Genomic DNA, 13,975 nt, shown 5'->3' on the forward strand with positions numbered 1-13,975 from the left:
CAACAACAAAACCAACAAAGCCAACAACAAAACCAACAAAGCCAACAACAAAACCAACAAAGCCAACAGCAAAACCAACAAAGCCAACAGAAAACCAACAGCAAAACCAACAGCAAAACCAACAAATCCAACAACAAAGCCAACAGCAAAACCAACAAAGCCAACAACAAAACCAACAATGCCAACATCAGCACCAACAAAGCCAACAACAAAACCAACAAAGCCAACAGCAAAACCAACAAAGCCAACAGCAAAACCAACAAAGCCAACAATAAAGCCAACAAAAAAGCCAACATCAAAACCAACAAATCCAACAACAAAGCCAACAGCAAAACCAACAATGCCAACATCAAAACCAACAAAGCCAACAACAAAACCAACAAAGCCAACAGCAAAACCAACAAAGCCAACAGCAAAACCAACAAAGCCAACAAAAAAGCCAACAATGCCAACATCAGCACCAACAAACGCACCAACACCAAGTTTACCAACAACAAAACAGCCAAGTACTGAACCACCAGCTACAGGTAATCGCTTTAAGATTTCGATATTAACACTACTTTCCTACAGAATCGGTATTCGGCGCTTGTGACAATATTGGGGTACAAGTATCACCTAAGAGGGCACGGTACAAGAGGCGCTATATACTGAGGCAATGTGTTATATGTATTAATTAATCTAAACTTATTGAATTATATTTCGTTGCATGGAGTAGATGGTTGGACCTTTTGTTGCTGTTACCAGGCCCGTAGCGTCAGAGGAGTCTCGTAAGGATCTTGCTGTTATCAGTTCTGTTTGACAAAGAGTTTTTGGTGATTCTGAATAAATTTGATTTAGGAAGGTGTTATAGATATACATGTATATAAGATATAATCGACTGGTTCGTTGGTTGATCTGTTTAGGGTGATTGTCTATTTTACATTCTTATATCAACAAGTATTGCGATTTGAAGTGGTATCTTGTGATCTTGTGATCAATTTGAACTTGTTGCAGCAATATTTAGTGTGTCTTGTGGTGGGGTGGACTAAGAGAAAACGGCTTTAAGCCTTTGTTTTTGTCACTCAGAAATTCGTTCAGGAAATTACTGTTTTCCATTGCAGTGGCAACATCTATACAATGTGGGTTTGATAAAGATGTTTGTGGTTTTAACTTGGCCTCTGACCCTGATAGTCTCCCCTGGCTAATTGGTAATAGTAGTGGACCAACCACGGACTTTTCACCAAACAAAGGTTTGTCCCCAAGTTTATGTAAAACGATGCATTATATTATAGCTATTATGATTTTGCCTATTAGAGAAGTTATAATATTTCCAGGTGTATCACGAATAGGTATAGAATTATAAAATCTGTTTTTTATACGTTTTTGTCTCACAATATTTGTCAAAACGCACCAAATCAATTCAATTTTTCGAAAATTTTCTTGGGTGAACCCTTTCCGACGCCTTCAAAAAGTTTCTGCATTTTGAAGTTAACCTTGACAGGTGCCAGCAAGGTACCCCCTATTTGTACCCCGAGTCTCAGGAGGCTGGCGCTGACACTGACGATACCGTTTTATTTGAAATGTTAAATGTTTGTCAATCGGCATCGAGATCCAACCACAAGTTTTTCAAGCATGCGTCAATGGTATTTAATACCAATGATTCTTTGTGTTTTTCAGGCAGATACCTGTACTTTTCTTTTAACAGAGAAATTCCATCTGATAAAGATTTGTTAGCTCATATGACCTCGGGAAAGGTTGACGGCCATACTTACAAATGTCTACTATTACGATATAAGACGAGTTCTAACCGATCTGACATATTCAATATTAATATTAGGGATAAATCTAAAACTGTACTTTCAAAATGGACTTTGAGTAATCAAGTTATTAATAAATGGGATCTGATAGAAATAACACTTCCTGATGACCAGAACTTACAGGTAAATATGAAGTTTATTATTAGGACGGACAAACACTGACAATGATGTGAAATTCAACACCTCACAAAGACAAATCATCGTGTCTAAGCTACACACCCATTCGATGGTAGACAAATTTGCCATGTGGACTCTCATTAAAAGATGGCGACTTGACAGACCTTTGACATAGTATTAACTAGCCCTCCCCACTACCTTCCACATGGTATTCGGATGGGATATCGAAACCCAAGGAGGAACTATGTATAGACTTGTTGTTAACTCATATGAATTGTTTTTTTGCAGTTGCAATTTGAAGGCTTGGTCATGATGGATACGAAAGGATATCTAGCAATTGATGATTGGCATTTAGCACAATCGCTGTGTAAAGGTAAGTCAAAACTGGTTTCGATCATTCATTACCTGGTTGCCGGGGTTACCAAGTAGGCCAACACAAATGAACAAAACTCTTTACCTCATCGGAGACCAATCAAAGTCGCATAAGCCATCTCGATCTCGGAAGTTCGAATAGACTTGTCAAAGAAGACAGCGGAGCTTCGTATAATTCATCAAATAGGCTAGTCAATGCAGTGTGCGATGAGGAAAATCACTATTCTGTGGTAAAGACGCGAGGAATAAAGCTATACCAATCAAATAAAATCGATATTAAGCTTAAGGTATCCTTCATTCTTTCCAGAGAAGCCGAGATGTCTAGCTAACCCGTGTAAGAATCAGGGAACTTGTAAAGAAAGTTTAAAGAGCTATGTTTGTGTATGTTCTGAGGAATTTTCAGGAACCAATTGCGAAACAGGTGAGTAGAACCAACGAACGCGATGGTATGAAGGGGCTTTTTTGAAAAAATTAAAAGTTGCTGATTTGACACTTGGTCAAAGGAATGGGTGAACATACCCCGTGTGTATAGCGACTTACCCACAAAAAGGACCCGGATGTTTTAAAGTCAGTAAACTAACAAATTCATGTGATTTGGAAGACCTATTGGAGTAGAGTATATTTTATTCATATTACTGCTATGAGCTTCCATTCGTGTGGAATTTGAAAGTTTGTCATCCACGCATGTCAGCCAAATCTTGACATACCAATAAAACACTTTCGCATGAACCCTTCAACACTTTTTTTTTCAGCAATAACAACCCGAAATCCAACTACCAAGAAGTCTCAAATCACAGCACGAACTCTCGTAACAGCCCAGCCATTACCATCTTCATCAATGTCATCTAAACCACCCTTAGTCAGTCTAAGAACTGCTGTCATTGGCACATTACCGACGTCGACCGACAAAATATCATCTGCCCAGACGGGAAAAACGCAGCAAACAGAAACTCTAAACCCAGGAAGCACACAGCCACATCCAATAACACTTGGAACAGCAATACCACAGTCCACAGAGCAATTACCAACTATCAATCTTTCTATGACAGCACATACATTGGTCACAGCTGAACAGATTACGACCACTGGTTCGTCAGTAAATGAAACGGCTACTGAATCATATGGTGAAGCTCTAACTAAAGGAGAAACATATGCCCTGATTGCAGGCGGGTCTTTAGCTGTGGTCGTTATCTTGTCATGCTTGATAGCTCGATGTTATAAGAAGAGTAGTTTTAAAGGTGGAGATATCTATGATGATACATATGGTAAAGAATACAATGGACTACCATCTAGTACAGATGTGAAAAATCCACAGGATAGCGAACTAACAGTGTTAAACTATACAACACATCAACACCTATAACAATAGGACACTCGTATAACTCCAGGTGCAATATTTTCAGTCCTTTGGTCTGGAATGTTTTTATCCATTTTGATATTGGATCATGAATTGTGATTTTCAACTAAATTGTGGAGTTATTAGGATGAAGTGTGTATATGATTGTCATACCTTTAAAGAGATTGTAAAGAGGATTTTTTAAAAAAAATTATGTGTATCTGGGACACTGATAGCATCAAATTGCACCATCCCAATTGCAATGAGTGGGTCCAGCAATTCCACTAAAACTAAGTGTTTGATGACTTCACTAATCGTTGAGGGCTTTTTGGTGATACAAGCATATAGTTTGCGATTATTGGAATTGCAGGAACCACAGAGATCTGATTGAAAATTTGAATGCTGCAAATTGACGCTATCAGTGTCACAAAATATTCAGAAAATCTCTTTGCTATCTCTTTAAGTGTAATTACAATCTAACCTGTCTAACACTTTCAAAATATTACGGCTGCCGAGTGTAAGTGTAAAATTGACTTTGTGTTGATAAAAATACAAAGATGAGGAAACACACATTTTCACTTTAAATTTGATTTTACAGAGGATACTCATTTTAAGCGAAAATTGAGAACATTTTGGGTTGAACTTTCTGGGAGTGAAGTATCGATATAAATTTCGAAACTGTATATTTTTATCAAGGCATAATCATGCTAACTCATCTGAGGCCTATTAAGATTATATTCAAATTTGCGTCATATTGTTTTCCGCCCCCAAATTTCTTATCATTATACAAAGGGAAAGAACTGCCTGTTCAGACTGTTAGCAACCTTGAATATTTTATGGCCCCGGCTCGCCTCACCTTATTATGAAGCGCCACTACATACTAATAAGGTAAACAATATTATTCAGCCAAAAGATTTTTATTCCATATCAAAATTCCAATAAACATTTTCTAATAATTGGTCTAATAACTCAAATCTTCACATCCAACATATCCTGACGATTTTGTTTGTGTCCGAAACGTTCATCTATCTAGAAATCAGTCTGAGTCTTCGTATCAGCACCACTGGCAGACAAGACACCACTGACGATTGTGCTTGTGCCCAAAATACTAATCATGTTTCACATCATTTTATGAATCAGTTGACCTTGTATCGTACCACTTATTCTTCTGTTTTCAAACATTTAAATGATCGTCGTAAAAATCGTCGGAATGATTTCATAACTCCTCTTTTCACTTTGATCGTTTGAACTGGAAAATATCAATGTTATAAGAATTATTATAACATGTTACATGATAATCAAATGACATGAAATTTGAAAAAATGTTATATAGTTACAAAGAAAATAGTTATCAATGCGAATGGCCGTGGTTTACCATTATCGGAGGTCGATTTGAACCTGTAATATGTAGATATTCTTCAGAAGTTATACCAAAACTGAACTAACATTTGTAATCTTCCAATCCTTAGCCGTTCTGAATTATGGCGGAGTCTTGAAAAGGCGAGTCGTCAATGTAATTTTCAAACACGGACTTAAGGATACACATAAGAAGGCTAGAATATCGATGGTAAGCTGTAAACACTGATACTGATAATTAGCTCAGCTGAAGAATTCTCTTTCTCAGACCAGGGTGCGACTGATGTCTGAAAATGGTGAACCATGAACTTAATACCAATATATCAATATGATACCCGATGAGCGATGTTATAAGGTACTTGTTATATAAATAAGTACCTCCTTGTTCACATTTGACAACATCGTCAGTTTGAGTGGCTTTATTTTCCTTTCCTGCAGTTCCACTGGACATTAAATAGGGAATGCTGTCACCGGTCCCACCATGTTGAGATTCAGAATTATTCTGGAGAACATAATGAACATTAAACTTAATTTCCGGTACTTCATCTAAAAGACATAAAGATATTATCTGTATAATAAATATTCATGATGTCACGTGTTTTCAAACCGGTGAATCAACACTGTTCTATATACGTTTTGTTTTGTTGATATACACACACCCACAAAACTCGTGAATAACAAACGAGTACGGGCAACCCCTCTCACGAAAAGGGTCATTTTAATATTTCAAAATTCACTGTCTTATACAAATCTATTTGGGTCAAGTGAACCACTATTATTGATAAGGGGGGGGGGGGGGGGTGGGAGGGGGGGTGATGTACACGGCGTTGAAAGCGACCATGAGGCATAGAGCATGAGATAGAACCAAAGTTTAAGGGTATAAAAAATCTCCATATCAAAATCCCACACGAAACAACATCATGGCTTACCTTCGTATTTGGAGATCTTTGACACCCCAAAAAAATTCAGGAATCTCTCAATAAATCCAGCTTCATTTTGTACCTCTCTGGCAAGTGGTTTGTCTTCAAGAAACCCAAAAAACTCCTTTTCGTAGTACCGGTACTCCTCAACCGTCATTGGTGGTATGGTGTAATCCGGTATCTCGCCAAAACAGTAGGGCGGTCTTGGCATATACTTCTTAGACATTCTAGAATAGAATAGAATAGAATAGAATAGAATAGAATAGAATAGAACGGGCAGAATAGACAAAAGTTGGGCTGATGGCAATTGCGATTTTTCAATCGGGCTAACTTTGTCCAAAGCTACAAAAATATGTACCAATTGCTATGAATGTTCAAATAAGAAACTGGGCGATTTCTTTTCTAAGTCTTAGAGGCCAAAATTTAGATAATCGAATATCATAGAGCTATATTTCCCATATTTTATAACCTACCGATCAACGTTTTCACTAAATTTAAATTCGCTTTAAATTCGATTTGCAAAATTTGATTGAAAGCGCCATAGAACTGTGTTCTTTGAACTTGAGTGGATAAATTTCGCTGGTATAATACAGATAACCGTTCAACGCGTAGTTTTGCAATAAATTTGTTCAGTTTGTATAAAATTCTCACCTTGAAATCCGCGATATTCTGTAAAAATCTGAGAGAAATTTGCAAAAGCGTCTTTTAAGCACATATAAATATTTGCTTGTGACGTCATACTACTGTTCTGTGTATTTTAATTGTTAACGTCATAATAAAGACAAAATGAATATTTTTTTCGATTTAAAGGGACAGATTCGCCAGCCGTTTAACAAATTATACCTTAATCTCAGAAACGGGAATTTTTTATGCTAAGCTAATCAGTAATGATCGTATTAAATTTGAGCTCTAAAATCCATGTTTGTACAGAATTATCCGCGTTTGAAAGTTATTATGACAACTCGTCTTTCCTTGATACTGCGCTATGATATATAGCAAAGACATATATATATGAAGAAAGTGCAATTTTAAGTATATTTGAAGGGATTGTGATGATTGTCATGGAGATCTAATACTTCTGAAGACTATTTAAATGTATCCAAGACTTCTATCAACCCCCGAATATGGCGAATCATAACCTTTAAGCTTTTTTCAAAGGACTTCTGTCCATAACACTGACCTCAGGAAGAATGTGTCTGGATTTATTTGAGCATTGTGTCGTCGTTATCCATTTATACTACATTCCAGGATATCTTTTTGCATTATTCGGTACCCCGGTATCTATTTACCATGCATTCCGGGGATATAATCAGAAAGGGATAAAACAGAAAGCTTTATCAAATATATTGTCTAGCTCAATGGTCGCCGACTGAATTGCCACCGTTTGTAGATACGAGTTGCACCCCTTAGATTACGTAGAATGGGCCATCAAACAAATATAAACAACATGGAATTTTTAATAATCAGTATAAACATATTACAAAATATAACAAAATTTATAAATAACAATGATTTCAAATACCCTACATTTATAAAACAATAAAAAAAATTAACAAGCAACAATTAGAGGCCATACATTTCATGTTTATTGCCTAGCAGTAGTTTTGAATATTTAGGAGAAAGAAGGAATCATTAAAAATAAGACAAAAATCTTAGGCGAACATGGTGCATGACAGAGTCATCCATGACAACACAGGCCAAAATTCGGAGGATGAAAGACTAATCCACACAACTGGATCAAAATCTGGATCAATACTTAGTGAATATAAGACAAAGTAATGCTACCATTTTAATGTACTAAAAAATCTGAATAAGGAAGACAATTCTGTTAATCAAAATCTCATCTAAAGTATGACAAAATCAAGGTTTAAAGTTGAGTAGTAGTGGACTACTCTAAAGAGACGTACCACCAGGAGTTTCCAAAAGAGTAAACATGATCTGCAACATGCGCGACACCCGCCAGTACCACAATGGTAAAAATCATGGTAAGCCTGTATCCTTATTTGAGGAAGACAAACGTGATGAATAAATCATACCAAACATCTTGACTTTTCTTACGTTAATCTAATATGGTGGCTACCACACAAATCATTGCAACCATCTTAAATGTTTCCTAGGTTAGACTAATATGATGGTGAAAATACTATTTCTACTTGCTTTAGACTACGCTATTAAATATGTATGATTTCCTAAGGTAGACAAAAATGGTGGCTACAAGACAAATCATTGCAACCATCTTAAATTTTTTCTAGGTTAGAATAATATGGTCTAGGCTATCAATTTCGTGTTATTTTCTACTGTCAAGGGGAGACAATCATTGTGGTTGAAGACTAGCTAAGGTCAATGGATCAAAAAATATGTAGTTTTTCCAATGGTAGACCGGCTAATGCCACCATACTAATGTCAGTATTGTATGTGCAGATATTTTGGTATTCAGATAACCTAACTCTGGATCTTGTATACTGATAGCTTCCTCTGTATCATGCCTGAAAGATAAAATAATACATGTAAATAGGTAAAAACATGGGATGTAATACCTCTGTCATCAGTCTTCAATACCACCCACTGGACTGGTGTACAGTAAAATATAGGATAATTAGAGAGCAAAATCAATCTTTTAACAAGACAGCTTCTACCAAGACTACCTCTCTTAAGACTGCCTCTGTCAAGTCCACTTCCTTCAAGGCTGCCTCTGCCAATTCTGCCTCTATCAAGAGTGCCTCTATCAGATCTGACTATCAAGGCTGCCTCTATCAAGGCTGCCTCTGTTAAGACTGCCTCTGTCAAGGCTGCTTCTACCAATTATGCCTCTATCAAGTTAACCTGTATCAGGTCTGACAGGTAATATTATACATACCTATTTAATATAACAAGTACAATGGAGGAATCTGGTGATATAAAAGCTGTTAGTTCTAAATTAGTTGATCCTTGTGTCTTGATATCCATTCTTTTACTGCCAGGAACTACAAATTTACTGGAATTATAGAAATGAATTTGAGTTTAATATCTTACATTTTGAGCAGTTGCAAAAGGCTATACCTCTGAAAAATAATAGAATATAGAACCTCGTTTTTTTGTCGCCACATGTCATTTTTCTCAATCAAATCTAGAATTTCACAGATAGCAAGCACCAACCTAAATCTGCCTGTTTCAAAATAATATATCTAAATAACTTTCATCTTACCTAAAATGTCCCATGGCATAGAACATTGGTTGTTTATAAAACTCTTGCTTATCTTTATTCACTATTATTGGGGCATCAACAAAGTTGGATACCCAGTTAGGTCCACCCTGCATATCTAATGCTATATTCCAGTCAGTCCAACCTGTTACCCAATGGTTCATATCCTGCAATTTGAAATAATTGCAATTTAAATCAAATTATCATGAAAATAATGCATTAAGGCATTAACCAAGAAACAGTGCACTTTTTTTTATTCAAATCTAGTAATTGATCAGAATGTTTGATTTGATATACTAGTCCTGAATTTCATGGACTAGTTAAAAAAGTTAAATCATGAATCATTATCTTCAATTAAATTACAGAACAAAATTTATTTTATTATGAAACTCTAATTTTATGCATAAAACTGCAATGAGTCACATAAAACTTTTTTCGCAAGATTGTAAAAAATTTGATAGCAGCCATTTGCTAATTCTGCCGCACAGTAAAAAAAACCTCACACACATCAGAAGTCAAAATCTTCACTTTCATTTGACAAATCAAGGACGGAAATATAATCTTTCATATATACCTGGATAATTGAAATAGAATAAGCTTCAGCTCTATTCCAAGCTCCAAGCTCTATATCAGTTTCCCAAGGGAAAGAACCATAACAAGCTTCAGTAGCAAGCATGAAGGTACTAGGATGATCATTGTGGAAGGTGTCAAGGAGTGATGCAGGGATAAGAAAATCATAATACCAATGTATTCCGACACCTTGTACGTATTTGGTAATATTGGGGTCGGATAAAATCTGAAAAAGAAGAGGCATAGGCTTGCAAGCCTGGACAGATATAGACAGAGATATTGCAGGTATATTGGTGGTTAGATAACTAACAGATGATAAAGAAAGTTAAATTGGACATCTTTAATCAAAAGTTTATTAATTTCAACTACACAGAAACAAAGATGTAGACCAATCTAGTCCAATCTAACTGACTTTACACGTCTGCGTATTGAGGAAACAAGAAGAATTCTGACACCTGTACAATAGAGTGACCATAAGCTTCAGCTCGATACCAACTTCCCATATCCACATGTCTCTCCCAGGGGAGATCACCCTCACAGGCCTCTGAAGCAAACAGGAACTTCTCAGGAAAGTTAGTATGTGCCTTGTCTAAGTCACTAGGAGAGGAAATGGCGTCTGCATACCAATGTACTGCGATTCCTGAGATATAGGCACTAGCTGCTTTGTCTGATAGTACCTGATGGTGAAATATTTCATTTTAAAGAGATTGTAAAAAGGATTTCCGAAACTTTTTATGTGTATTAGACTCTGATAGCATTGATTAGCACCATTCAAATTTTCAGTAAGATGTCTGTTATTATTGCAATTCCACTTAAATTAAGTAGTTTATGAAGCCACTATTGCAAAAGGACACCTTTGCTATTTTCATAAATAGTTTACAATAAAGATTTATGTTTGAGGATAATCTGAAGAAAATGGCCCACCCCCTAAATACGTCACTATATGTCAGTCATCTTCTTGTGGTTTCATGAAACTGACAGTACCCACTTACAAATAAATCTAAAAATATAATTGATTTTACTTACAACAGATGACCATTTGGGCAACAAAAACCTCTGATCATCTAATATCATCAATTTAACATTTTCAAATCCATTATCATGAAGAGCTGGTCCTAGATCTTGTACTATAAAATCTCTCTGCATCTCTGGTGTCCAGCCCATTGATTGAAATGGAAATCTGGGTAGTTCTCCATCTAGAGGTTCATTCTGTGCTGTCAATCCCCAGAGTGTTATATTATGGCTCTGATATGCCTGTAAAAATCTACAAAACAATCATAATCCTATAGTTATATTGCTGGTTCTTATACTATTAGACTCCTCTTCTACTGATTGCACTTTGGCTGTCAATTGGTATGTGAGCTGGTATTTGGTTATTCCAATAAAAATTCATATAATTTACAGGAACAATGAGCAACTTTAAATTGCATCCTGGTAAGGGTCTGTAACAGAACAGAATGCTTTATTGAAGCCTGACTTAAAAAGGCTTAAACTGTAGGCTACTCACTTGACAAAATAGTTGGCCCAGGTTTTAAAATATTTGCCTCCAGGTTGACCAATCAGTGACCCTCTTCCAGTCATATTTTTATTAGTTTTCATCCAGGCTGGTGCACTCCATGGACTTCCAAATATAGACATATTCCGGGCAGACATGGATAAGGCTTTCTGGATTATTGGGATCTGCAATTGTATAATAAATAAATTCTATGACAAAAGATATGAAGTCCAAATGTGTATCAAAATTCAAATTTTTTGATAAAATCATGTCACTTATGAAATGGAAATATTTCTATCTATCTATCTATCTATCTATCTATCTATCTATCTATCTATCTATCTATCTATCTATCTATCTATCTATCTATCTATTATTTAGTGTGTATATTCAGTAATCATTCATAAATATATATTTTTGTCATTGAAAAAAAGGACAAAATTCTTTGAGCCTTCGAAAATGTGAATTAAGTATCCACATGTAGTTTATATAATTGTGTATATTAATATCTACTTTATTATATAATAGGCCTGTGGTCTCTATATTTAATAAAACATCTACTATTCAGCTGTCCTGACAGTCTTCCACTCATAAAAAGAAATCATTTAAAGTCATTCAATAGCTGTCCAGTCCTTTAAATTTCTTTTTGATTTCTTTAGAAATTTCAAACTTGGCTTGACAATAAGTTTTTACTCACTTTATATTTTATATCTTCCATGGTTAAAGAGAAATTGGTCAACTGAAAATCCATGGAGTAATCATCATAAGAATAGGGATGAGTAGAAAAATCACAACTAGCCATTGGAATACGTCCAATAGTATATTCTATACCTGAATTATACCAAACACTACTTATTGTATATTTGCGAGTATAGTGCGCACTGTTTTATCCTAGAGAGAATACTGTACATTAAGTAATCTATTGTTTGGGAAACTGCTAAAGATCTTGTCCCTCGTTCTATTTCTAAACAGACATGTGCATACTATTTTGTATTAAAAACAGATAAAAAATCTTTACTGAATACTGATATTATATACATGGTGTCAGGCAGGGTATGCTTACTCTTCTAAACACCTGACACCACTTATCATTACGGAATATTAATTCACTTATGAATGATCTACTCCTTCATGTGAAAAGTTCATTAGCTGCTACCCTAGTTTCGTCAAAATGATGATTTGGTATTCGGGTCTCCTTTCGTTATTTTGATCATTAGTACTTGGTTTATACAATGAGAAAAAGTTGACAGAAAAGCATGCATAAGACATGTTATTGACATGAGAGAAGTGGGGTATTAAGTCTATTAATAGTCTCTACCTTGTGGACTGTAATAAGACTGTAATAGTTTCTCCTGAACTGGTACCGGTAAGCTCAGTATATTTATACCAGCAGCATCAGTAAACGCCCCACCAAAACCCTGGATAGTTTGATAACTTATATTTCTATTGATAGTAAATATAGCTGAAATAGAAATAAAATATAATGTTTCACTTCCAGATTTTGTGTCATTTTAATTAGTGACTGTATTCGCATTTAATTTTCACAGCAACACTATCTATTGTTCTATGACCGAGGCATCTATTTGATTTCAATACACCTACTAACTTGGCAGTACCAACCCCTCCAATTAGTATGACAGATGAAGGGAAACCAACTTATTCTCTATGCCTAGTAGGTATAACTGAATTCATAAGTTACTGAGTTAAAGACTGTAGAAATAGTGCTTACTAGAGTAGAGTGACTTGCTGGTGAAAGTAAAGCCTGTCTTGTTGAACCTATCTCCTGTTTTTGATGAGGTATATACCCATCCTTTCTGTCTGCCAGGATTGACCACTGGTTCTACAGTATCACAGAATGTACTGTTACATACACACACCACAGAATCATGTCCAAAATCTTTCTTGGCACATGGATAGGAGGCTGAAATGAATTAAAACACAAATGACTGCCCCTATAAATAACCAAATGGCATGTTGCTCATTTTCATGTCTAGATATCATAAACTTAATTTTCCTTGTATCACAGAATGCAGCGATTTGATTGGATTGTACACCAGCAAATACAGCTAATCAATTTGTGGTTCAGGTCGTTAGTAGGCTAATTGGTATCATTTTTATTCAATAACTTTAGGCAAGGATTAGAATAATTATATCTATATTTCAGTAGCTCAACTAAATGAATAGGGTCTGTGGACTAAAGTTGGCTGGGGCCCCTCTCTAAGGAAATTTAAGCTCTCCTGCATTATTTTCTGGGGGTGGGGCCCCCTTAAGGACACTCCCTGTCCCTGTGGTAGTTGAGCCACTGCTATATTTAGGGCTATCTATCCGACAATGTTGAATCTTATGATAGAATCCAATCTCTCAATTCTTGATTTCTTGATTATCTGGGTACGGTACTCCTACTTGTCTAACTTTTACAATTATTGACATCATTTGCTTAATATTATTCCAGATAAAATATAGTTTACATTAAATCGAAAAGGGGTGACTAATATAAAGAAATAAAATCATACCAAGTGATAAATTTATAAATGCTAAGGAAGTTAGGAGAAATAAAAAAAAATCGAAACTCCTCGTCTTCATTGTTGTTGATATTTTAACAGTCACGTGCTTTTTGTTATTGATAAATCGGAAGTAGAGATAGTTTAAGTCTCGATCGCCATGACGTAATTTCATGAACAATTTATTGCAGTGTCTGGATATCAAGAGACTGTTTTTGAGTTGTGCCCCTTTCTTACCGGAAATAATTATTTTTAGAAATAGAAAATGTCGAGTATTTATCTGTAGTGGAAAGTATAGCGCTGATTGAAGATGTCCAGGCGGTTTAAATCT

The 13,975-nt window shown here is 35.6% G+C and overlaps 3 protein-coding genes across 3 annotated transcripts; 1 reads left to right on the forward strand and 2 right to left on the reverse strand.

The window, feature by feature from the left end:
* Positions 1 to 178: 178 nt before the first annotated feature.
* LOTGIDRAFT_158014 (hypothetical protein) lies at positions 179 to 3,648 on the forward strand (the record flags this gene model as incomplete). The annotated part of the gene is made up of 6 exons (XM_009050591.1): positions 179 to 527; positions 1,101 to 1,229; positions 1,657 to 1,919; positions 2,202 to 2,286; positions 2,593 to 2,706; positions 3,038 to 3,648. 6 exons carry the CDS (start codon positions 179 to 181, stop codon positions 3,646 to 3,648), a joined length of 1,551 nt encoding a protein of 516 aa, XP_009048839.1.
* A 1,133-nt stretch (positions 3,649 to 4,781) lies between these two features.
* On the reverse strand, positions 4,782 to 6,123 carry LOTGIDRAFT_158015 (hypothetical protein; the record flags this gene model as incomplete). Its single annotated transcript, XM_009050592.1, has 3 exons — positions 4,782 to 4,870; positions 5,356 to 5,523; positions 5,907 to 6,123. The coding sequence occupies 3 exons, from the start codon at positions 6,121 to 6,123 to the stop codon at positions 4,782 to 4,784; spliced, it is 474 nt and encodes a 157-aa protein (XP_009048840.1).
* Positions 6,124 to 8,280: 2,157 nt separating this feature from the next.
* LOTGIDRAFT_158016 (hypothetical protein) lies at positions 8,281 to 13,726 on the reverse strand (the record flags this gene model as incomplete). The annotated part of the gene is made up of 10 exons (XM_009050593.1): positions 8,281 to 8,383; positions 8,755 to 8,871; positions 9,082 to 9,245; positions 10,104 to 10,325; positions 10,675 to 10,912; positions 11,156 to 11,328; positions 11,841 to 11,974; positions 12,462 to 12,605; positions 12,873 to 13,064; positions 13,657 to 13,726. 10 exons carry the CDS (start codon positions 13,724 to 13,726, stop codon positions 8,281 to 8,283), a joined length of 1,557 nt encoding a protein of 518 aa, XP_009048841.1.
* Positions 13,727 to 13,975: the final 249 nt, after the last annotated feature.

The sequence above is a fragment of the Lottia gigantea genome (genome assembly GCF_000327385.1).
Source record: "Lottia gigantea unplaced genomic scaffold LOTGIsca_15, whole genome shotgun sequence".
Lineage (NCBI taxonomy): Eukaryota > Metazoa > Mollusca > Gastropoda > Lottiidae > Lottia > Lottia gigantea.